The sequence below is a fragment of the Aulonocara sp. 'chitande type north' Nkhata Bay genome, linkage group LG9, assembly GCF_057382095.1.
Source record: "Aulonocara sp. 'chitande type north' Nkhata Bay isolate Kocher_YH1m ecotype deep benthic linkage group LG9, A_spYH_male_GT1.1, whole genome shotgun sequence".
Classification (NCBI taxonomy): Eukaryota; Metazoa; Chordata; class Actinopteri; order Cichliformes; family Cichlidae; genus Aulonocara; species Aulonocara sp. 'chitande type north' Nkhata Bay.
Genome location: NC_141352.1, coordinates 2,636,459 through 2,662,894, shown reverse-complemented (window position 1 = coordinate 2,662,894; position 26,436 = coordinate 2,636,459). Strand labels below are relative to the sequence as shown.

The following is a 26,436-nucleotide window of genomic DNA, read 5'->3' as shown; positions in this document are numbered from 1 at the left end:
CATCTATTGGGATTTTACATTATGTCATGTAGTACGTGAACTGTTTTGGGGGGTGTAGCACCATACACAGTATTTACAGTTCAGAGAACGAAACATTGGTTTTACGGCTATGATACAAGTATTTTTAGTAGTCTGCTACACTTTCATTGTTTCTGCGCTACTTTTTTGTGGATGTTTTTATCCAAAACACTATAAAAAAGGTTCCACTGGTAGAGCATCTACATTACAATAGGGAGTGACCACAAAAGTACACAGTGATTTCTACAACACTTAAAAGGTTGTGCTTTAGTGTAAACACTTACAAAAATCATGCTGACTAAAACCCTTTCTTTTATTTTATTATCATATAGACATTGGCAGGTTGTAAATTTGGGGATTCCTTAAAAATATCGTTGCATCTCAGCAGTGCTCAGTTTTTTATTATTTTAGTCCTTGTAAACAGGAGTAATAGATGTTCCCTTGTAGAAAATATTCCGAGCATTATCTGGGCTGTTGGCTCTCTCTGGAATCAGGATGATGTTATTGACTTTTCTTTGTAGTGTGGACTCTCGACTTGAGGTGACTGAAGGGGTTTCTGAAGCACTCTCTCCACCTTCGCCACTGCCACCACCTCCTCCAGACCCAGAAGTGCTTCCATCACCTGGAGTTACCCTTATAGTAGAGAGGCCCTGTGGTTGAACCCTCTGCTCTGACTGCCCAGTTTTCTGCGTGTGAACTGTAATTATGGGTGGGGTGCTAATGGTGGCGGTGGTAGTAACAATGTGATTGGCACGCTTTCTGTCAATAGATCCTTCACGTATTGAGTCAGAGCTTTCTGAGTCTCTGTTCAGATCATTGAGCTCAAAAGACTGCCTCAAACACCCACTTGATGCTCCCCCTACACCAATCGTCTCTGTACCTCCACCAGCTCCAGTGCCGTGATCCAGGGATCGCCACCTCCATGTTCCGCTTCCATCTGTAGATGGAGCTTGGATCACTGGTCTGCTGTTTTCGGGGTGTGCTTCTACTCTGACAATTGCACCAGTGCTCCCTGAAATACTGCCTGATGTGCTGCCCAATGAGCTGGGCCCTGTGGTGTTGGTGGGGTCTTGATCAGTAAGTGCCCTGTAGTGAGCAGTGCCTTGGAAACTCCCTGTGTTGTTGCACGCCATGCTGCTTTCATCTAAGTGTAACAAGTGTCACCTGGCAGTTTGTTGCTCGCTGCCAGGTGATTGGCTGAAGAGCTGTGAAAAGGTAGTGGGTGTGTGGGGTGAAGTCAGCGCTCTTCTGTGGAAAAAACCAGAGGCAATTAATTCACTCAGGTGCGAGTGGGTATACTGTCGTGTGACCACGAATTTTAATAGAAGAATTGATCAAGCCCTAGATCGACTGCGCGCAGGGAAACTGATCAATATTCTGTGCTGTCTCTGCTGTCCTTTTTTTTTGTTCTTTTGATTGATTTGTAATTTTGTTTTGGTTAGTCCGTCCAGCCGTAGAGGCGGTTATTGATTGAGAGTAAGTTTTGTAAGGGCGGACTAACCTCTCTTTTGTTTTTTTTATTTTAATTGTTTGTGCCACTTCCCTTTATCTCTCAGATCACAGGCCATACATAGCACTGATTCCCAGCTGCGCTGAGACCCGAATTGTTTGCAGTGTGTGCCACGATTGCAGTGTCACTAAGTGGGGTGTGACGGGTTGTAGTGTTATTTCGCACAGTTTGTGTGGTAAGTCTCATGCGCAGCTGGGATATCGGCAGGATGTGTTGTAAGTCCTGTCTGGAAACGACTGGGAATTTGTATGTTTAACTTATGTAATAAATAAATGATCAATTATTTCTTTGCCCCGTTTACTCATCCCTTGTCCTCGGTTACATTTTGGCGTTGTCGACAGGTTTCAAGGGAGTGGCCATTTTGTTTTGTTATTTTGTAAGGACAGCAGGGACAGGTTTGTAAGATTGGAGAGAAGGAGCAGCCAGGTCTCGATCGCCATCATGGAGGGAAGCGAGCAACAAACAATGGCCCAACGTATACAGGAGTTGGAGAATGAACTTAGAGACTTGAAAACAGCATCTGTGGGTACAGAGAGGCCCTCTACATCAACAGGAGCTACAGGAAGTGAATCAGAGACTGTGAGACCCAATCCTGTGGTATACGTACAACAGGATAGAAAGTTGCCAACATTTTCAGGGAAGTTGGACAATATGGGCTCACTGACTCTAAATGAGTGGATTGAGCAAATGAGAGACTTTGTGCGCACGAGAGGCAGAACAGAAAAAGAGCAAGCTCAAATCATTTTTAACCATTTAGAGGGTACTGCACGCACTGAGATAAAGTTTTTGCCAAAGGAACAGAAAGAAAATGTTGAGAAAATTTTTGATACACTGAAAGAAATGTACAGTTGCTTAGATTCCCACATTTCTTTGCAACGCAGATTTTTCAATCGTAAACAATTAGAAGGCGAGTCCTTAATTGACTTTTCTCATTCCTTGATGGCCTTAATGGACCAGATTATTAAAACGGATGAGGAAGCCGCAAGAAAAGCTTCAAAAGATCTGCGTGATCAATTTTGTGATGGTGTTAGAGATCTGACATTGAGGATCAGGCTGAGAGATTTGATTAATGCCAACCCACAGTGGACGATTCGTGAGGCGAGAGCCGAAGCGACCAGGTGGATGGCACAGTATGAGAATCAGCCTTTTAGGTCTAGATATAATCAGTCTGTTTCAGTCTCTGCAGATATGCAAGCTTCTTGTGAAAGTGTCGATTCTAGAACATCAGAATATGCTGAGTTGGTGTCCCTTTTTAAAGCCCAACAGACACAATTAGAGTTGGTCATTAAGGCATTAAACCCACAGGAGGTGGCTGCTTCTAGCAATCACACTTCTCGACGTAGAAGGACGGTGAATGGTAAACCCATTTGTTTTAGGTGTGAGCAAATTGGACATATTGCCCGATTTTGCCCGACATTACCCAATTCTGATGGAAATCAGCATGAAAGAGCAGCTAGGGCTGATGGCCAAACTACTGGGGCGGCGGAAAACTAGTACCCACCAGTGCACAGAGCCACACACTGGTGGGAGGGTTGCAAGGCTCCAGTAATGTAGAACTCGGTCATCTAGTTGGTGAATGCTTGGAAGGGGAGGTTGATTTGGGTGGGGTTATTATTTCATGTTTGCTGGACACAGGGTCCATGGTCACAACAATCACAGAAAGCTCTTTTAAAAATAACTTTTCTCATCTCAGTGATAAAAAGCTTAAAGACTGTGGTTGGTTGGGACTTAAAGCAGCTAATGGCCTACAAATTCCTTATTCTGGGTATATTGAGTTGGATGTTACAATCCTGGGAATTCACCTACCTCGTCGAGGGGTGTTGATTGTGGGAGATCCAACAGATAGCCACATGGCACAGAAAAAGATATCTGTACCTGGTGTGTTAGGAATGAATGTATTGAACCCCCTTTACTCTGAATTGTGTAAACAATATGGTTCTGACCTCTGGGAAGCTCCAGTTTTGAAGACTGCGCCACGTGGTTGGAGAAGAGCGTTGAGATACTGCCAAATGATGGAGGCCATGGCAAATTCTCCTGAACCCCATCGTGTTAGAGTACAGGGTAAGAAGTCTTTCTGTGTTCCAGCTGGAACGCAAAGTTATGTTCCTGTTACCTGTCCAAAGATGCCTGTGAATACACCTATTGACCTCTTGATTGAACCCCTCGGGCCTGATGATGGTTTTCTCCCGGAAGGCCTATTGGTGTCTCCTTCATTGGTAAAGGGAGAAGGAGGGGAGGCTTTTGTTCCAGTTACTAATGTTGGTAAAACTGATGTCTATTTGACACCTCGTCGGGTGATTGCTACAGTTCAACTGGCCAGTGTGCTAGCAGAGGGTAACTCTGAAATACAGGTCTCTGTAAATTCACAGTGTTGTACAGCTTATATTTCCAGTCATACAATGGCAGACAATGCAGCGGAATTGGATTTGCCTGAATTTGAAAGTCTTGAGGAGAGCGAGAAACGGCAAGCAAAAGTTTTATTGCAGAAGTATAGCGGCGTGTTTGCCAAGAATGAGTTGGATGTTGGTTGTAGTAAATTGATCACTCATGAAATTCCTTTGATAGATGAAACACCAGTGCGACAACCATACAGGCGAATCCCTCCGTCTCAGTATGAACTGGCAAGGGATCATATCAAACAGCTGCTGCAAGCTCGCATCATCAGAGAAAGTAGTAGTCCGTACTCATCCCCAATAGTTCTTGTTCAAAAGAAGGATGGAAGTCTACGCATGTGTGTCGATTATAGACAGTTAAACGCCAAGACCAGAAAGGATGCATTTCCTCTGCCAAGGATTGAAGAATCCTTGGATGCTTTGACTGGTGCTCAGTGGTTTTCCACTTTGGACCTGGCTAGTGGTTATAATCAGGTGGAAATGGCTGAGAAGGATAAGATTAAAACTGCATTTTGTACCCCATTTGGTTTGTTTGAGTTCAACCGCATGCCGTTTGGTTTGTGTAATGCACCCAGTACATTTCAGCGCCTGATGGAGCGTTTGTTTGGAGATTGCAGACATCAGTCGGTGCTTTTGTATTTGGATGATGTGATTGTTTTTTCATCCTCCGTGCAACAGCATTTGGAGCGGTTGGAAGAAATCTTCTCTCGTCTGGATAAAGAGGGGCTTAAAGTGAAACTCTCCAAGTGCCAGTTTTTCCAGAGGCAAGTGAAGTATTTGGGGCATGTGGTGTCTGCCGAAGGAGTTTCTACTGATCCAGATAAAATAGCTGCAGTGCGGGATTGGAAAACGCCCAGCAATCTAGCAGAACTGCGTTCCTTTTTAGGATTTGCTAGTTATTATAGGAGATTCATAGCTGGTTTTTCACGCATGGCTGCTCCCTTGCATAGATTGGTCTCTGCACTCCTCCCTCCAGGTAGAAAAGGTAGGACCCCCCCAAAACCGTTATTGGATTTTTGGGATTTGGAGTGTGAACAAAGTTTTCATCAGCTCAAGGCTGCTCTGGTTTCTGCACCAGTGCTTGCTTTTGCTGATTTTCAGAAGCCATTTACATTGGAAGTAGATGCAAGCTATGGGGGTCTAGGGGCAGTGCTTTCCCAGGAGTATGAGGGTAAATTGCGGCCAATAGCTTTTGCCAGTCGGAGCTTAAAGCCTACAGAGAGGAATATGAGAAATTATAGTTCCATGAAGCTTGAGCTTGTAGCTCTCAAGTGGGCCGTCACTGAAAAGTTTAGGGAGTATCTTTTGGGTCATCGTTGCACTGTATTTACAGATAATAACCCACTAAGCCATCTGTCCACGGCAAAGCTAGGTGCCACAGAACAGAGGTGGGCATCAGAGCTGGCCGCTTTTGATTTGACCATAAAATATCGGCCTGGGGCTCAGAATGCTAATGCAGACGCATTGTCCCGCCTACATGGAACTGTAATGGAATTGGATGGTCCATTATCTAATGATATTGGAGTGCAGTGTGAGATGATTCCCAGTGTTCAGGCAGAGATAAGCGTTTTACCTGGTTGTTCTTTCTCTGATCTCTGTACGTTACAGAAACAAGACCCTGTGATTGGTCCCTTCTTAAAGTATTGGGAGGTGGCCAGGTTGCCAGATTCAAAGGAAAGAGATGGTCTTGGTAAGGGTTCGAGGGAATTGGTCCGTCAATGGGGGCGGATGAAACAAAGGGAGTCTGTGTTGTATCGCTGCACTCATACTCCTGATGGAGTGAGGGAGGTTGACCAGCTGGTGCTGCCACAGTGTTTACAGGGCCGCGTCCTTCGTTTACTCCACGATGAGCATGGCCATCAAGGGGTTGAGCGTACACTGCAGTTGGTGCGCTCGCGATATTATTGGCCGCACATGTATGCAGATATTGAGAGATGGTGCAGAGATTGTGAAAGGTGTGTTCTTTCTAAGGCTGTTGTGCCAAAGATTAAAACCTTTATGGGTAGTATTTCTGCATCTCGGCCTCATGAAATTTTGGCAATTGATTTTACAGTACTTGAACCCTCAACTGATGGTAAAGAGAATATTTTGGTAATGACTGACATCTTTTCTAAATATACTCAGACTGTCCCTACAAAAGATCAGCGAGCCAGTACAGTGGCAGAGGCTTTAGTGAAGCATTGGTTTCATTTATTTGGGCCTCCAAGCCGTATACATTCTGATCAGGGGCGAAATTTTGAAAGCGCTTTGGTGCAACAGCTGTGTAAAATTTATAAGATAGAGAAGAGTCGGACGACACCCTATCATCCACAAGGTAATGGTCAATGTGAACGATTTAATCGTACACTTCATGACTTGCTGCGTGCCCTGCCTCCTGAACAAAAGCGCCGGTGGCCGCGGCATCTCTCCCAAGTCACATATGCGTATAACACCACAGTACATCAGTCAACTGGTATGACTCCATATTATTTGATGTTCGGGCGAGAGCCACGGTTGCCAGTGGATTTTTGGTTGGGTGCTGGCAGTGAAGTTGATGAGGACGTCACTCTTGAAGAGTGGGTACAGGAACACCAAAAGTCCTTGGCTGCTGCATATGATGTTGTGCAGCAACGGTTAGAAAGGAGAAGGGTTCAGAGAGATTTGAATTCCTCTAAATGTGCTAGTCCTGATTTGGAGCAGGGCGATTTGGTGTATATGAGAAACCACTCTGTAAGAGGTCGCAATAAGATTCAAGATTTTTGGGATCCCACGCCCTTTCAAGTAGTGCGACCTCCTCCTGGTCATGGCGTAGTATATTCAGTCGCTCCTGCTGGGCACACTGGTCCACTTCGACAAGTACATCGAACTGAGTTGAGAAACATTCCAATCAGGGAATTGGATGGAGACCAAGATAGTGGCCTACAAATGTCAAAACAGGATGATCTAACCGGAATGTTGGCCACAAATAACAGTATGGTTGATGAAGTGGAACAGATGTTTACAGAACAGGGAGATGGAGGCGATTCTGCAGTGTTGGAGGAAGGGACGTTGAGTCCCACACATGTGGGGGTGCCCCATTTGGATTGTTCTGGGGACCTAGAACCTGGGGAAGAAGATGTTGCCAGCTTGACGCAAGGGTCTCGTAGGTCAATGAGGAAGACTGCTGGACAGCACTCAAACCCATTTAAATTGCCACAATCCATTATAAAATGAGCAAAATTTTAAGTGTGCTCTCTTTTCAGCTCATCGTCGGGTCGCCGATGCCCTTTGAAGGGGAGGGTTGTAACAAGTGTCACCTGGCAGTTTGTTGCTCGCTGCCAGGTGATTGGCTGAAGAGCTGTGAAAAGGTAGTGGGTGTGTGGGGTGAAGTCAGCGCTCTTCTGTGGAAAAAACCAGAGGCAATTAATTCACTCAGGTGCGAGTGGGTATACTGTCGTGTGACCACGAATTTTAATAGAAGAATTGATCAAGCCCTAGATCGACTGCGCGCAGGGAAACTGATCAATATTCTGTGCTGTCTCTGCTGTCCTTTTTTTTTGTTCTTTTGATTGATTTGTAATTTTGTTTTGGTTAGTCCGTCCAGCCGTAGAGGCGGTTATTGATTGAGAGTAAGTTTTGTAAGGGCGGACTAACCTCTCTTTTGTTTTTTTTATTTTAATTGTTTGTGCCACTTCCCTTTATCTCTCAGATCACAGGCCATACATAGCACTGATTCCCAGCTGCGCTGAGACCCGAATTGTTTGCAGTGTGTGCCACGATTGCAGTGTCACTAAGCGGGGTGTGACGGGTTGTAGTGTTATTTCGCACAGTTTGTGTGGTAAGTCTCATGCGCAGCTGGGATATCGGCAGGATGTGTTGTAAGTCCTGTCTGGAAACGACTGGGAATTTGTATGTTTAACTTATGTAATAAATAAATGATCAATTATTTCTTTGCCCCGTTTACTCATCCCTTGTCCTCGGTTACATAAGCTTTTGGAATGGGTCTGTAGAAGTCCCTGCTGTTTAGACATAGCAATCACTTGCATGATTCGAGGTTGGAGATTCTGCCCATTTTCATTAGTCCTGCAGGTTGCAGTCTTCTCTGCAGCTCTTTGCCAGGTAGCCTGGATAGTGCTGTTTGTTGTTGACATCCCCTCATTTCCTCCTCCGCCTCCCACTGTCCTGTCAGAGATGGCATAACTTTCATGACCTTCCTCTGGTATGTGGACCAGTTGAGAAGACCCAGGTAGAGGCTGCATGTTTATCCTAGCTCCTCCAGTGATACCACTACAGTTAGTGGGTAAAGTGGTACTAGCACCTGTGGCCAGTTTGGCCATATATGCATGGGCATCAAAACCACCATTCAGACCCATAGCAGATGGCTCAGAGCTTGATCGGAGCTCCATGCTGCCATGATGGTGTGGATGCTGGGAGGGCGGCCCTGATGACGAGTCTACAGACGAGGAGAATGAATCTGGGACCTGAAGAGAACACTTATGAGTGTTGTTCTTACTTTTCCATTGAGACAAAAGCTGCTTTGAGCGGCTAGAGTCCATGGAGGCATGGTGGAGGGTGGCAGCATGGCGCCTAGCTGCCTCTTCATATGCTGCCATAGCCTGTGGGGTGTGGACCCGAGGGAGAGTGTGACTAAAGGTCATCATGGCATCTTTGCTGTGGGGGCTGTGTGGGGATATCACTTCCACATCTGCACTAGAGCGCTTCAGGCTTCCATCGGGCCTCTGCTGCTGAAGACCTCGGTGAAGCAGACCCTCAGAATGGGAGATGGGGATGGTAGGCTCCCCAGATATGCTAGCTTTCATTTGCAGGTGGTTAAGGACAGCTTCCTGGCTAATATGTGGCAAGGAGCAAGGTGGGCAGTGCACAAGTGCAGGAGGACTGCTGCTGGTCTCCTCACTAGACTGAAAATTTCCAACTGCATACAATCCCTGGCAACAGAGAAACAGAGAAACACTTCTAGATTCTTTTACTTAAAACCTAATATAATATTAATATGATTTCATGCTTGATACCTGGATTCTGATTTTGGATAGGCTAGTGTAATTTGGGCAGGGCCTTGTAACTACAGTAATACTACCCTTTTTATTACAAGCGATTTCAAGTGTGTGTATAAATTAAGGAAAAACAGAAAATACTTCTCATGGGCCTTCAGGATGGGTCTATTGTTGAACTGGATGGATTCAGGTCCCTTAATCCCACCCATAACACTGTGAACAATTTAGTCGGTTCAATGCTTTATACTACATTGAAAGCGCCAGTCTTTCATGAGACTATTTGATTGAGTGCTTTGATGTGAGAAAAAATCCCACTGACTTTGGTGATTGTCTAACTCAATTTGAATCCAACTAAATCTCATACATACTGTACCTGATAAAATATCTAACCTTGATTTAAATTAAGTTGGTTGAAAACTTAAAAGCAGCCAACACATGTGTCTCCAAACATAAACTTTTATTATGATGAGAACATCTGTACCCATAGTGGCAAAAACCACATCTAATTCCATACCAGATAGACAGCAACAGCACCTCCAAGTAGAAAGCCCAGGTAGACGTCCATTGCGTGGTTCTTGTATTGAATAATCCTGGTCAAGCCACAAATGATGGCACTCATAATAAAAGAAAAGACGAGCAGGGGCTTAAGTAGCTTGGATGAGTCCGTCAGAGTGCTGTTGAAATACATCTGCAACATACGGCAAATACAATACTGGTTTTATTTATAGCCTTAAGCTTATTGGTTTTTGTCATATACGCTTAGGGAGGTAGCATACTGTGGATCTGTCTCAAAATACTACCATTTCCCCCAAACAATAAAAACAAATTTATGGAGTGCACAGCTAAGGAATGAGCTGAAGCTACACTCAGCTGAAGCTGATACAATTGATTTTGAACAATTTCAGCACTTTGTACAATATGTCTCATTCACCAATATAAGTGCATTTTTCCTATGTCTAAATACAACAATTTTCACTTTTGCTGCTCAAAGCATCTTCCATGAGGAGTCTAAGGAGCTCGGAAAGAAAAGTGTCCGGACTTCTTTAAGTTTCCTTGAAGATGTTTCATCCGAGAAGCTTCTTCAGTTCTAAGAGCAACTGGTGTAAAGAGTCCCAGATTTAAGCTCCATGGGAGTGTCCCCCCACGAACGTCATGGACCCCCTAATGATTCTCTCCCTAATCATATGAGCCAAGGTGTGAAAACGGGTGTAGGTCACAATCAGCCAGGGTTTTGGGTGAGCTCATTGTGAAACCTAGCCCCACCCCATCTTGTGATTTCCTGAGGTCAAATGCTCTAGGATGTGTGCTGAGGGAAGGATCTCAAAACTGGATTATAGATGGCAGACAGTTGGTGTCATAAACCACCGCCTCTGTTCAAAGATGGTCGCTCACAGAGGACATAGATGGCTTCTTTCACCCTTCTTTCAAACCATTGGTCTTCTCTGTCCAAAATGTGAACACTGGCGTCCTCAAAAGAGTGACCTTTGTCCTTTAGATGGACAGCTGAGTCTTGTCCCGTCGAGATGGACTCGACAGTCCATCTGCATCTAAAGGACCAAGGTCACTCTTTGTCCAGATCCTTTTCTTTTCAAGCTCCTTAAACTACGATAACCTGGATGACTGAGAACCTTCACAGACATATTCCATGAGGAGAAAAACTCATTTTACATTTTAACTGAAAAGAAAGCCTGTTTGGTTCACAGAGGGTTGAGTTGTTTGTTATGTAACTGATAAAAAAAATAAGAAGATAAGTTGAATTTAAGTTTTTTTGTTAAGTCAAATAGACAACGGTATCCTAAGAAGTTGTGAGGGACTTCTGCTGTAACACTGGGGATCACCATTTGCACGAGCTCAAAACATCACTCACCGAAACATAGACGGCAGCAAAGGATGCCAGAGTAGCATGCTGTGATGGGAAGGATTTCCTGCAAGAGACAAAAGAACAAAAACAAATTCATCCAAGATTCACCTCAGCAGGAGAGCAGGAGGTAAAAAGAAACACAACTGGCCTGAGATATCAAAAACAAAATCCTACACACTATCTTAGGGACTAAATGACTGAACCAAAACTGAACCTCATTTCATGTGCTCTGTAACATTGCAGTCATATGTTTACTAATGAAACACATACAAGCATAGAGACAAGGCTTGCCTAAGGCTACTATTGTTGTAAACTGGCCTATATAAACAAAGCAGAACCAAATTAAGCTAGCGTTATAAACTGCAGAGTGCTACAGAAGGAAAGTGAATCTGTAGCTTAGTTTCTCACTTTGCTCCATCCATGACCTACTTATGACAGCTCCTGATATTAAAGCCTCATGCTAACTCCTGACTCTGCATGTGTGCACATTGGTAAGTGTTGGTGCATTTATGGAGCTGTATGATTTCATCCTGAAAACATAGTTGCACAGTTGCAACATCTGTGGTGTCATGCAAATTGCATTAAGGGTTTGAAAACAGATAGCACAGCTTATGTCAGCACTAGAAGTGGGTCAACTCTAGTGCTGACATAACCATTATAATTATATCTGCATTAATCTCATTGTAACACAAGTGTTGCAATGTATGTCAGTTTAAAACTCAGGTTTCAATTTCAAAACGTAATAAATAATACAAAAGACATGCATAATATTTAAAGCTGGAGTGCAATAATCATTTGAAGCGTCCTTTAAACCAGTCGTAGTAGTAGCGTCCAAAAAGCACCTATTTGGCTCTTGGAACACATGCAGGAAGGAACAGACCACTGTCTCTCTGAGGGGGAAGAAGTCCAGTTGTAAACTCAGAACAACACATACAGCACATACACACAGTTGTGCTGCTTTAAAAAAATTCTGTCAGATACAATATTAGAGAGATTAAATGTTTGTAATGTTCATTCTTTAAAATCTGTCTATTCACCATCTCTTCAGAGAAACTTGTCTCTTCTGCTTCAACTTTTGTATTTTCTTTCTAATTAACAATCAGAAAATCATACTTCAGCCTTAGGGGACATAAACGAAGAAAACCATGACATCTGAAAATAAAGTATTCTGTTAAAAACACATAACATCCTAGAAATTGTGTGGTTGTTTTTTTGTACATCTTTTGTACAAACAAGTATTTGTTCAAGTTACTTGATTACTGGTAATTGTAATCATGTTGATGACAAATTGATTTTTCCAGTTGGTTTTCCAATTTAAATTGTTTTTTTCCCTTCTTGTATAATGACTAGGATATAATTTTTCTTGTCATTACTGCTCAGGGTAGTTCTCATGACATAAATGCTGCATTTTTGGGGGGAGTTATTCTCTTCTATACCAACTGGTCAGTAAGAAGTAGTGAGCCTGTTTTGAAAATGTAAGGAGTAGAAAATATATATTTATGTTAAAATGTAGGGAGCAAAAGGAAAAACGTTTGTGTTTATTGTTCAGTTCTACAAATCAGATGTGACGAGACTGTGCACCCTTGTAATGTGAGGCATCCCACTGCTATGTGGTGTCTATAGCTCAGGAGGCAGAGCAGGTCATCTACCTTATTAGAAGGTTAGTGGTTGGTAGTTCAATCCCTGCATGCTCCAGTCTGCATACCAAATGTCTTTGGCCAAGAAAATAACTACAAGTTGTTCTTTGGTGCATCCATCAGAGTATAAATCTTGCATAGAAAAAAGTGCTTGCATGAATGGGTGAATGAGAAAAAGTACTCAGGTGGAGTAGAAAAGCACTATATAAGAACCAATCCATTTATGCAGTGATACCCCTCCTAACATCTAAAATACTTCTAATTTTTTATAGCTGCATCTTAAAGGACTATGGTTGTCACATTACTAGATATTCAAACTTCATGCCAATGCCTAGGAAAATACTTGATACTTAATACCATTTTTGATACCACAGGGAAGATTATTACCACATCCTGCAACAACAGAAGTTATTATTAATTAGATTAAATTAAAAAGTATTTAATAAAAAATTATGTCAACAATTTCATTACAGGTTGTGAAGGTGAAATATATTCTAGAACAAGTTGAAATTATTTATTGCAGAAGAAGCACATTATGCAAATGGTAATAATGAATTTGTGTGGTATTACTTATGTTACAGGAAAGAGTGCATTGTGCATTCTTAAAGTCGTACATGTTGAATTGAACTGAGTATGTCGTCTGTTCAAAGCCTCTCCCAGTCAGTGCTGTTCTCCATGCTTGTCTCACTGTACATGATGTTATTAGCACTTTAAAGGTGATCATTTAGGACTCTAACAAGTTGATTTGTTTACATTTGGCTATCTTAATTTTTAAGTGAGATGTGCATTTTGAGTTTATACACTTAATGCATATAAGGCAACCGTTTCCTTTTGCAGTATTTTTGTGTGACGTGTTTTTCTGTGTTTTAATAAAAGGGGAACAAAGCACATTTAAGTCAACCTAAGATGATATTTGTTCATTTTCACATCGCCTTACTGAGATAAGGCGAAGTGAAACATGCTTCTTTTACTCCAAAGCACCGGAGCACTCAAAGCTTTACAGAACTTGCCTCATTCACCTATTAACACAAGCACTTTTTTCTATGGGTAAGGATAAGTATGGTATCAGAAATCATGACCAGAAAAGTCCAGGTTCCATCCATTTTAAGCATGTGAATTACAATGTCTTGTCTTACTTATATTGGAATAAGCATGTACAGATTCCAAAAAGAGGAGGTTGTATCTAATCTAATTTTTTGTCTTGTAATGATTAAACACAGAGTCAATACAGTACAAGTGTAGACAGGGCAGTCACTTGAGACTGTGAGACCAGACTGGCCAACCTGCGCGCTGCATGAATAGACTACAACAAAGCCTATGACTCAATGCCTCACACATGGATCCTGTAATGCCTTGAACTGTACAAGATCAACAGGAAGGGCCTTCATCAGGAGGATTGGGAAGTGGCGAACAAACTCAGCCAGATCATTACCAAGACTGGCTACGGATACCAAGTATGGAATGGTGGAGTCTGTTGTAGCAAATGCACTTAGCCAAGAAAATGGACAGGAACAATAATCTTCATATGAGACTTCAAAAAAAGGGTGTACAACACAAAAACCTGACATCAGAGCAAGATATATAATGGCTTCCCAAAAACTTTTCATTTTCTAGCTAAACCTGAGAACATTCCATCTCTACTGCAAAGGATTCTGGGAAATGCAGTTTTCACAATCTTTCACTACCTCGCTGACCGATCACAGTATGCGAGAACTCAGGGCTGTGTGTCAGACAGGGTTGTCTGCAGTATGGGGGCCCCACAGGGAACGGTTCTGGCTCCGTTCCTCTTCACCATCTACACTGCAGACTTCTCTCACAACTCCACCCAGTGCTTCCTGCAGAAGTTCTCTGATGACTCTGCAATAGTTGGTCTCATCACTGATGAAAACTGACCTATGGCCTTGTGGACTGGTGTCAGCAGAACTACCTCCAGATCAACACTAGAAAAACCAAGGAGCTGGTGGTAGACTTCCACAGGCACAAACATCCTCCACTGCAACCACTGAACATACAAGGTACATTGAGACTGTGGACAGCTACAGGTACCTTGGTGTTGATCTCACCTAAACTTACAAATTATCATACCATTTTTAAACAAAACAAAGAGACAATTATTTTATCATCACTCATTCTTATAGACAAATATCGTCCAAAGCAACAATATTTTAAGGTCCATATCAGGTTAAAACTGTAATATTTCGGCATTACGTTCAGCCATCTTGGATGGACTTCCTCTATTTTTCTTTTTCCAAAGCACTTAAAACAATATTACACATCAGCCACTAGAGGGAGCTCTAGTGCAGTGTGCAAAACTGTATAATCCAGTGTAATTTATAAAAGGCAGAACATGGTACATTGTTAAAAAAAAAGAATGCACCGGCCAGCTCAGCAACACCAAAAGACCATGATGACCACACAACATGACCTACTCAGTCAAGAAAAATTCTTTGGGTAGGGGAAATCAAGATTAACTTGTACTAGAAGGATGGTAAGAGAAAGGTATAGAGATGGAAAAGAACACTCATGATCTGAAGTATATCACAGCATTATTGCATGGGCATGTATGGTACAAGGTGGAACTGTTTCAGTAATGTTTCTTGATGATGTGACTGCTGATAGAAGTAGCAGAATGAGTTGTGAAGTGTACAGGCTCGTACTTTCTTCTCAGTTTCAGTCATATTCATATTGCAAAAACAGCTCAAGAGTTTCTTAAGGCAAAGAAAGTCATTCACCTGATCATAATTCAAACAAGCATGAAGATAAATCACAGGAAACACAGTATCGTGTGATATTTGTACTGTAGGTGGTCATTTAAGGTGGTCATTGGTGGGGCGATCGTGGCTCAAGAGTTGGGAGTTCGCCTTGTAACCGGAAGGTTGCTGGTTTGAGCCCCGGCTTGGACAGTCTCGGTCGTTGTGTCCTTGGGCAAGACACTTCACCCGTTGCCTACTGGTGGTGGTCAGCTACTACAATGTAGCTGCCATCACTGATGGGTGGATGACTGGATGTGTAAAGCGCTATGGGGTCCTTAGGGCTAGTAAAAGTGCTACACAAATACAGGCCATTGACTCTAAAGGTGTTTTATCCAGATCTAAAAAACAATCCATATTTAAAAGCTTTACTTTGAACATTTGATTTTGAAATATGTGACATGTATTGAAATGGCGATACATCTAAACAATTTGTGCAAAACTTGTGTTAAATCCTTTGATTTAAATCACAAGTCCACATTGTTGATGTAAAAGAGCCAAATGATAAAAGTCTTTCAGAGTGGTGACTTTGCCTGTGTTGCTATTAGCACAGCAGAAATGAAATCCAAACTGAATTTTCATTTGACTTATCTGTGTTTTCCCCTTTGTTCTTTTTTCCTGTTTTCATTAATGTCATGTGTATTGAATTCCCTTGTTTCATACACTCTCTCCCTCCCTGGTGTGTAATTAGGCTGTTTTCCTTCCCTCATTCTCTTTAATTTTCTCATCTTGTCTCTTTCTGGCTCCCTGATCATCTTCCTCTCTCCAGTAGTTTGTTTCTTCTTCTAATGACCTACTTAGTTGCTTCGTGCTTTTCCTGGCATCATTGTCCAGCTTCTGAAGAAGCGTCATCATCCTTCCAGCATACTTTTGCAGAATTGATGATGCATGCAATTGAGTTATTCCCTATAATTTTCTTATAACGGTATTATTGTTGTAATTTGTTGTCATTATCTGTCTTGATGCATGCCCAGTCATCCAGGTAAGTAAGTCATTTTGGGATTGACACTGTTATTATTGTCATTGTTGGTCGTAGTTATTGATTGGGATTATTGGTGGTGATGTTTGGCTTGAACTATAATTATTATTATTGTCATAATTCTCTCCTAATTTGCATTAAACCTGGACTGAATAAAATTAACACCCTCACATTCACTGCACACATTCACAGTCCTGCTGGTATTATTTTTCTTACCAACTCTGTCTTGTCTGTAAGTTTTCCAATCTATCCCTGCTCTGTTCTTTATGTGATATACTTCATAATAATATTAAAAAGAAAAAGCCTTTTTTTCTCTGTTTTATAAGACAATTGTCTTATATTCCCCTCTAAGAGTGCTAATGTACTTTATAGCTAGTGATATAAAGCACCACAAAGAATCACGTTAAATGATTTTTCTTGACTACAAAACTGATCCACTCTTAATTTGTGTGTCGTTTGCGTGAAAGTGTTCAGAATCCAAGTCTTTCAGTGTAAAGTGGAGCATATCGAGTGTTTTTTCTTTCCTTACCTGCCCTGGTTGATTGCTGCAGGGTCACTCCCTGAGCAAATATCTTCCATTATGTATGGGTTCTGTTCACAGCTGACATTTAGGGTGGTGTAATTGGGTTTACACACAGTTAGGAAATATGGTGTTGGGTATCCAGTCATCAGTTGGAGGACGTCTGTGATGAGGGCCGTGGCACAAAGACCGAACGCATGAACTCCTGAGGATAGATGGTGAGATATGTGCTTACCAAGAGGAAAAAGAGTGAGAATATCAGATTTTACAATGTTTAGTTTAAATTGTATGGTTGTATTATTTAGACAAAATAATGTATCGCGGTATAGTCTGACGCTGGATCACTTCACAATCCAGTCCAGTTTAACTCAGCTCAGTTTTTCAATGGTTGCTCTCAACGCCGCACGAATTGTCCAACAATTAATAATAGCAAAAATGAAGGAGGGTAAAATGACGATGAATAATAAATTAACTACACAATTGAGGCTGCAGTCGACAAACAACTTTGCCATAAAATTACCGTGAAGTGTTGTATTATGTATTATATTTTCTTTGTGTGAGTGAGAGAGTATTTATGTGGCCGTGTCATGGATCGCTGTGTGGCAGGCACGAGGAGGACCCAAAATGCAAAACTCACAGACACGGGGATGAACTCAAAAATTACAGCTTTAATGCTGGAGAGGCAGAACGTAGGAAATACAAAACTAAACTGGGAAAACTAAATACAAAGCTTGCCAAGAAACACAGGGAAGAACACACACAACATGAGGGAAAACGCGACACAGAACTGAGGGAGACGCAGACATAAATACACAGAGGGTTAACGAGGGAAGTGGGAGCACACGGGGAACACAGGTGACACTGATAATAATCACGGGACATGGCAGGAGTGAACACAACACTGACGGTAGAGGTGAAACAGGAAGTACAGAGGTTCAGACAGGAGGAGAGAGAGCACGGGGAGAACACCAACATAACGGGCAGGGGAGACACGGAATAAACACGAAAGGGGACGAGGGCTCATGAATACACAGAGGGGCACACAGGGGGTGAGAGTCACAAAGGGAAAGCACTCAGGGAACAACACAACAGGGCAACTCAGGAAACAGAACCTAAACAGGGAACAAAATACAAACATACAAGAAAACTAAGAACACTGGGCCAACATGGCCCAGGACCATGACAGGCCGGATTTATTAAGTGAAGCAAATAGTGTGACACTGCAATGTGGATGATGTGCTAATTTATAAAGTGGATGCATTTGGATGATTTACCATTTGGATGATTTACCATGTAGTAATGACCAAACCAAAAATGGTTTAAAAACAAAGTTTGTGTTTGTTACTTTTGGGTAATGCTGGAATTATATGATTTTGGTTTAGCACTGTGGATGAATGCATCGTCTTTAGAGACTGAATCAGTTTTAATATCCAATGCTAATAAAGCAAAACCAAAACGAAAAGCATGAATCCATTGAGATAATAGTAATTTTACTGTTAGCAGATAAAATGCACACATAGAGGTGGCTGTGGCTCAGAGAGGGTAGAGCAGGTCTGCTAATCAGAGGTTTGATGGTTTGATTCCTTGCTGCTCCACTCGGAATGCCCAAGTACCCTTGGGCACCTCCCAATGTATCGAGAGTGTGCGTAAAATAATTATAAAGCACTTGATGGCATAGAATAAAAAAACGGCATGTATATGAATAAATTGGGGAGTCTTGTAAAATTCCCATTTTGAGCTCCCATAAGGAAAAAAGTGTCACCACAAAGGTACTAGAATTCTTAACTGGCTACCATGGACTGCCTTTATGTGACATGAGTAAGTGTGCAGTTTAAAAAAATCAACCTACCAACAAATCGGACGGCTCTGCGTATGAAGGAATTGAAGTTGCAGCCAGCTGCGTTGATGTTAGCCTCACCGCCACCGCCGAGCTTTCTCCGAGACAGACAGCAAAACAGGATGGCCTCTCCAATCATTATCTGTCAACACAACAACTCACCTGTTACGTCTGCTCACAGAGGAGGAGACACTCAGAAAATTCAGACTATAAATCTCTGCCAAAGTGGTTCTGACATAATCAGCCAGTTTGAGAACATGAACAGGAACTGGCTGCTTTATGTGAGCAATGTGCCACAGCTTGTTCTTTGGATTCCACTCAAAGCTCTCGGATAAACCCAGCCACGTAGCTAACACACAAATGCACTCTGCATGGGATTACACATCTTTGCAGAACCAGAAGGATGGAAAAAATAAATATTTAGAGATTATTTAGCATTGGACAGGTGCAAAAGGGAGAGGGAGAGGGGGGCTCCAGTGATGTGCATATTATCAAAACTGACCCTGGACACATGACCCACCCTAAACCAGAGAGAAATGTACACCACATTTTTCTCTTGCAAATTTTTCATACGGGAATTTATGTTTGCAAAGTTTAATTACTTTCCAAGGTGTTTTAAGTTTTATGCTTTTTACAGTGATGATATCTAAAAGTCTATAAAACTTACTGTGAAAGTAACCAACACGTCCAAAGACTCAGAGATGCATAGAAGTAAATTATCCAAATAGGGCTGGGCAAAATGATTATTTTCCTAATCGATGAATCTAGCGATTAATTTTTCGATGCATCGATTAATCTAACGATTCATTTTTCAATCCGATTCGATTTCGATTCGATTAACGATTTTTTCCCCCATTATTTGACTTGTATAGCAATTTCACATTTACTAATTTATGTATATAAATGAAAAACACAAATTTATTCATTTGAAGACCTTTTAATAAAAAAAAATTCAAAATAAAGTTGTAGAGGTCGTACAATCAATACAATAGAGATAGCATTTAACAAGAAATGAAATGTGCAAACATATATAAAATTAAGGAAAAGTTAACAAAACATTTCAAATAAATAGCAACAATGGTGTCTTTAAACAAACAAAATGTAACATTCACTTTGCTTTCTGCCAAAAAGTGCTCTTCATTCACAAAACAAAATCCACAATAACATTGTACTACAATCTTCTGTTTTAAACAAAAAATTAAATGTTTTGCAAAACAAATATAACAAAGGAAATCATAGCAAAAAATTAATAATATACAAACAGCAGAAATGGCGTCTTTGAACAAATAATGAAATTACCCCTAAGTAGGACTCTGTGACCAGACTTGTCCAAGCATCAGTGGTAAGGGAGATTTTGGATGTTTTGGAGGCTTTTTTTTTTAGTTCATTCCTTAGTTTCTCCACTGAAGTTTCATACTTTCTCTCCATCATGCTTGTAAAATGACGCTTAGACGGCAGAGTGTAACCTGGCTGGAAAGTGGTCAGCATTTCTTTCAATCCCTCACCCACAGCAAGTGGTCTCTTGTCTTTTAAAATCATAGCTAAGACGCTCTCAGTAAGTACAGCCACCCCCTGGGGGGTGCATGGTATACTTCTTCTCTGACAGTAGTCCTCCAGACTTTTCTGTTTATTCCTGAAATCATAAATCACACACAGCAAACAGATGAATTCGAATAATTACAAAATAATCATATGGAAAGCATAATATCAAAATAATTTGATAAGGATCTGGTTGAGATAGATATATACACACATACTGTTATGCCATGTGCTTTCATAGCATAACAGTAAGAGGTTAATGATAATCCCCAATGTTGAACATATGATATGCAGTAATCATGATGGCTGGAAAAGATAACGTTTAAACACCCAGGGCTGATGGCACCTTTACTGGTGCACTGCTTTCTAGTTATTAGATGGCATAACTTTGACCTATAAGATCAAGCTGGAGAAGCATTATGTATAAAAACAGCGTTCAAATAGGATGAAACACATTAAATTTGACAAATCAAGAGTTCATTGTCATTTTGCTTTTGCAAGCACTTTAACAATGTTGTAATAGTGTCCACGACGGCTACGTTTAGCAGGTGGTGCATTATCCTTGTTAACATTTCTCCTGCGGCCAATTCGCTGTCTCACATTTTTGTCTTTCGCCGATTCTGATAATCAGCCTGCGTGCATTCAGACTCATTTCGCCAGCATGGGCCACAAACCAAAAAAACAATAACAACAGCAGCTGCTATATGTTACTGCTCAGCAGCTTAAATGAGTTTTGCATTTACGGAGGTTGGGTGTTTATCTCTGTGTCTATGAGTGAGTGTACGTCTACGTGGGGGGGTCTGGATGAATTAACGGGTAAAAACTAGCGTTAGTAAAAAAGTTGAAAACTTACGGTGGTTTGTCCTTTGCAGAAGCTGCTCCTGGATGCAGTCGTTTGAGGTGCTGGTGCATAGCCGTCGTGCTTTTATGATAGGCTATTTCCACCTTACAAAGTCGGCAAACGACTGAATCACTTCCTTTTCTGTTAAAATATCCCCATACTGTAGAACTGCGTGTTCGGGTGGAGTGATTTAAGTTGACTGCAACTGCCTCACTCATGATTCCGCTACTCGCTGCCGCCATGTCTTTTTTTGAAAGTGACGACGCATCGACGCAGATTTTTTTACGTCGACGTATTTTTTGCGTCGACGTAATCGATTACGTCGACGCGTTGTCCCAGCCCTATATCCAAACCAGGTTTCTACATCAGATTTACACGACTGTGTCTAAATATTATGGCACTGATATTTATATACGGAACTTTTCTACACTTACTGGCAATTCAGTCATTTTACACTATAAGCTGCACTCACCCATTCAAACACATTCATTCAATACTTTATATTACACACTTTACACCACTTATTGTACCAATATTTATGTAAAAAAAGCATGTTGTATTTTTTTCACTCGATATGACAGCAGTTATTAGTGTCGAGTGTGAAGCAGCGGGAATGAGGATCAGCACCTCCAAATCTGAGGCCATGGTTCTCAGCCGGAAAAAGGTGGAGTGCCCACTCCGGGTTGGGGATGAGTTCCTGCCCCAAGTGGAGGAGTTCAAGTATCTTGGGGTCTTGTTCGCGAGTGATAGGAGAAGTGAGCTGGAGATCGACAGACGAACTGGTGCTGCGGCCGCAGTGATGTGGACGCTGCACCGGTCTGTCATGGTGAAGAAAGAGCTGAGTGTAAAAGCGAAGCTCTCAATTTACCGGTCGATCTACGTCGCTACATGGCCACGAGCTGTGGGTAATGACGAGAACGAGATCGCGGAAACAAGCGGTGTAAATGAGCTTTCTTCGAAGGGTGGCTGGCCTCTCCCTTAGAGATAGGGTGAGAAGTTCAGCCATCCGGGAGAGGCTCAGAGTAGAGCCGCTGCTCCTCTACATCGAAAGGAGCCAGCTGAGGTGGTTCAGGCATCTGACAAGGATGCCTCCTGGGCGCCTCCTGGGTGAGGTGTTCCGGGCATGTCCCACTGGGAGGAGGCCCCAGGGCAGACCCAGGACACGCTGGAAAGCTTATATCTCTTGGCTGGCCTGGGAACGCCTTGGTGTTCCCCCGGATAAGCTGGAGGAGGTGGCTGGGAAGAGGGAAGTCTGGGCTTCCCTGCTAGGCTGCTGCCCCCGTGACCCGGCCCCGGATAAAGCGGAAGAAGATGGATGGATAGATGGATGGATGGATGGATGGAGAAACTCTGAAGCCACTTTGAAGCCAAGGATTTTCTGGTAGTGGACAGAATTCAGAACAATGCTGACTCTGCATTCACTAATGCTATCTACCGCCTGACTACCGAGGACAGTGACGTCATCAGCGAGAGACCGGTGACCAGCATTGCGGAGCATGACGTCCGAGCGGCATTGAGGAGAGTGAACACAAGGAAAGCGGCGGGGCCAGACGGCATCACCGGCCGTCTGCTGCGCTGCTGTGCTGACCAGCTAGCAGGTGTGTTCACTTACATCTTCAACGAGTCCCTGGCGAAGTCTGTGGTCCCCACATGCTTCAAAAGATCCACCATCATCCCTGTGCCCAAGAACAGCAAACCCTCATCCCTGAACGATTACCGGCCAGTTGCACTGACCTCGGTAGTAATGAAGGTGTTTGAGAGGCTGCTGAAGAACATCATCTCCTCCTCCATCCCAGACACCACAAATCCGCTGCAGTTCGCCTACAGATCCAACAGATCCACAGAGGATGCCATCGCCCACGTCCTACACACCACTCTCAGCCACGTGGACAAGAAACAGGGTAACTATGTGAGAATGCTATTTGTTGATTACAGTTCAGCATTTAACACAATAGTGCTCTGCAGACTGTTCACAAAGCTGAGGGATCTGGGACTTAACAGCAGTCTGTGTGCATGGGTGTTGGACTTCCTCACTGGCAGAACTCAGGTGGTGAGGGTGGGTAGATGCGTCTCTAACAGCATCACCATCAACACAGGAGCACCTCAGGGATGTGTCCTCTTGCCACTGCTCTACTCCCTCTACACTTCAGACTGTGTGGCCACCCATGGCTCCAACACCCTTGTGAAGTTTGCTGACGACACAGTGGTGTTGGGTGCCATCTCCAACAACGATGAGGCGGCCTACATGGATGAAGTGAAGAATCTGGCATCATGGTGCCAGGACAACCACCTCCAGCTGAACGTCGGCAAGACCAAGGAGCTGGTGGTGGACTTCAGAAGGGGTCAGCACAGAGACTACAAGCCCATTATCATCAATGGAACTCCAGTGGAGAGGGTGCAGTCCTTCAAGTATCTTGGTGTCCACATCTCCTCAGACCTGACATGGGCTGCCCACATTCAGGTCCAGACCAAAAAGGCTAGGCAGCGCCTGTATCACCTACGACAACTGAGGAAGTTCAGGGTCTCTCCAAAGATCCTCAGGATTTTCTATACAGGCGCTGTGGAGAGCATCCTCACACAGAACATGACATCGTGGTTTGGGAACAGCTGTGTGAAGGACCAAAAAGCTCTCCAGAGAGTGATCCGTACAGCAGAACGCTGCTGCAGGATTGCTCTCCCCCCGCTTCAGGACACCTACACCAGGAGATGCCGGACTAGAGCAGCGCAGATACTGAAGGACCCGTCCCATCCTGGCAACAAACTGTTCCAACTTCTGCAATCTGGTAGAAGGTTCAGCATCATCCGGGTAAGGACAGAGAGACTCAAGAGGAGCTTCTATCCCCAAGCCATCCGTGCCCTAAACACACACACCCGCCCTCTCACATCATCTATAATTGACTGAGACAGGACTCTCCCAGACACTAAACCAAGGAACAATGTACATTTCAATTCCTTTAATTTTAAATATGTTTATATTGTCTATCCTGTAAAATAGTCAGATTGTCTATTCTTATTTAATTCACTTAATGCACAGAATTCACCTGCTTGCTGCTACTACTGTACATTCACCTAATGTATATACTATATATATAATGTTCTTCCTCTACCCCCCCCCCCCCCCCCTTTTTGCAAATGCCGAGGAGCGTGTCAGGCTACATTTCACTGTGTGTTATACTTGTTTAACTATGCATGTGACAAATAAAGAACCTTGAGCCTTGAACCTTGAACTCCAATGAACTCAGTGAAGATCTAAGAAGAAAACTTGTAGAATCAAAGTTGGTAAGGTTTCCTGGACCATTTCCAAATAATGTAATTTCAGCTGTTCACAGGCACCCACTAGAGTACGCTGGGCCCTCAGGCCCCCCTCATGAAGTCAGTTTCTGATTCCTTGATCAGAGACAATTTAACATTGTCCTGGGGGTTGTCTCATTGTTGCCACTCTAGCACACATGTTAATTCATGCCTGTTAATTTCATCAACACTTCTGCTACTTAACTGAGGTTTAACTGACATGATCCTTCCTTAAATCTGTTTGAGCATTTTATTATTAGCAGCTTTTACAGCTCTTTATTGATATATTATGTGTTCGAGTTCTGTATTATTTTTTTTTCTGTTAATAATTTTATTCTGCATTTCCCTGAACTTCTTGTTGTCTTAAGATGATTTTTTATTGTATTGTTATTTGTGACTTTAGTTCTTAGTTTTCTGTGACTTCAGCTTTGTTAGATGTCCTCACCCTGTTTTTGGTCATGGTCCCTCATGACATTCTCTTTTTCCTTGTGTCCTTGTTCTTGTTTGTATGTGTTTGTGGGCGGGACTCATCACAGGTTCCCGTCTGTGGCCGAACACACCTGCTCCAATCACCCACCTAATGATCTAATTAAGAAGCCACTACTTAAAGTAGCTGCTGAGACTTTGTATTCACTGGATCATCGAGCTAATCGGTTAGTTAAAACCGTGCTCCTGCTACTCCAGAGCCTCCGGGCTAGAACCAGCAGACTGAGAGACAGCTTCGTCCATCAGGCTGTCAGGAAGCTGAAGTCTCGCCCTGCTCCGTCCCTCTCGACTCTCACACACATGAACTCCAGACCTGTATCCAGCTCCTCCCTCCGAATCCAACACCGCCCTTTCACTGACTGCCCCACCCCCACTTGCACATGAACTCTGACACTAGTTGGTGTTTTTATCAGGTAGTATTCATTGCATTTTCCAATCGCACCTGTATGCAATCTTAACTTATATTATTGCATTACTGGAATAATCTTCCAGTTGATATTCCCGTGTCTGAATTCATTCAATCTTTTAAATTACGATCAATAACTTATTTATTTAACTTAGCACTGCCGAGTAATTAGCACTCTGTTTCATCTGGTAGTGTATTTTGCACTTCCTTAAGTGATTTCAATTTTATGTAATTTTAATTTAGTTTCCTACTATTGTATTATTGAGAAGCACTTTGATGTACCTCTGGTCTTTGTGCTACATAAATAAAGTTGTATTGTATTGTAACTGTCGTACATACAGTGGCTTGCAAAAGTATTTCGCCCCCTTGAACTTTCCCACATTTTGTCACATTACAGCCACAAACATGAATCAATTTTATTGGAATTCCACGTGAAAGACCAACACAAAGTGGTGCACACGTGAGAAGTGGAACGAAAATCATACGATTCCAAGCATGTTTTACAAATAAATAACTGCAAAGGTAACTGTAAATAACTTCACTGTAAATAAATGCACTGAGCTGTAATCTCCCGAGACCTGCACTTGAGTTGTCCAGGTCTGGAGTCTCACTGCCTGTTAGCTTTGACAGTTTTCTCAGAGCTTTTCTGGTAATTTGATTTGTGATAAAGATGACGGACACCCAGAGGAAAAAATGCAGATCTCTTCCCCTTCTTTCTAATTTACATTTTACAATGGTTGTGTGTTTATACTATAAAATCTAAGACTAGAGCACCTCCATAATGACTGCTAAAGGCTATTTTGCACTGTTTCAAGACTTAAAATAAGGCTGTTGTCAAGTGTGAAGCCTTACTGTGATGGCAGGTCCAGCAAAGGCCAGGCTGAGCAACATCAGGAAGGGGATGACCTCGTGGTTAGGGTCAATGTAGGGCAGGCTTAGGCTGCGGTCATGACAGTTGAAGCCAGACTTCACTGGCTTGAACACATCCGTCCACTCCAGGAAGTACAGACTCACCACAGATGAGACCAGGATGGGCAGCTACACACAGACACAACATCAGCAGACAGAGAAAATGAGGCGTTAGTTCAAAGTCATAAACAGCAAGAGCTTCAGCAGATTGCCACTGAATAGCTAAACAGCCAGTCAAAGCTGCAAATGCCCATATGAACCCGTGGGTCAATGAGCACATTAACATTTCATTTCATAATAAGAACAACAACATAGAAAGGTCAGGATGGATGGACGGTTATGCAAGATGGCACGTGGACTTAATTCCTCTTATTAATTACATCCCAACAAACAAAATGACAACCAGGTCTTAAGACAACATTAATTATAACATGTTCAGTTCAATCCCAACTATAAAATAAGGTCAGAGTTATAAATGTGGTATTTACT

The 26,436-nt window shown here is 42.5% G+C and overlaps 1 protein-coding gene across 1 annotated transcript; it reads right to left on the bottom strand.

Moving 5' to 3' along the window:
• Positions 1-413: 413 nt before the first annotated feature.
• LOC147321414 (phospholipid phosphatase-related protein type 4-like) lies at positions 414-26,201 on the bottom strand. Its single transcript, XM_086305316.1, has 8 exons — positions 26,160-26,201; positions 25,891-26,076; positions 18,488-18,617; positions 16,648-16,843; positions 10,759-10,816; positions 9,406-9,579; positions 7,865-8,825; positions 414-1,162 (listed from the first exon to the last, which is right to left on the bottom strand). The coding sequence occupies exons 1-8, from the start codon at positions 26,199-26,201 to the stop codon at positions 426-428; spliced, it is 2,484 nt and encodes an 827-aa protein (XP_086161442.1). The 3' UTR covers positions 414-425.
• Between the last annotated feature and the right edge of the window lie 235 nt (positions 26,202-26,436).

Excerpts from the sequence above, each read along its gene's own strand:
- LOC147321414 (XM_086305316.1), bottom strand. The coding sequence starts at position 26,201 with ATGGGCATTTGCAGCTTTGACTGGCTGTTTAGCTATTCAGTG. Across the intron at positions 9,580-10,758 it reads TTGCTGCCGTCTATGTTTCG|ATGTATTTCAACAGCACTCT; the intron begins GTGAGTGATGTT and ends CGTATGTTGCAG. Across the intron at positions 1,163-7,864 it reads GACCCATTCCAAAAGCTTAT|ATGAAAGCAGCATGGCGTGC; the intron begins GTAACCGAGGAC and ends TGTTACACTTAG.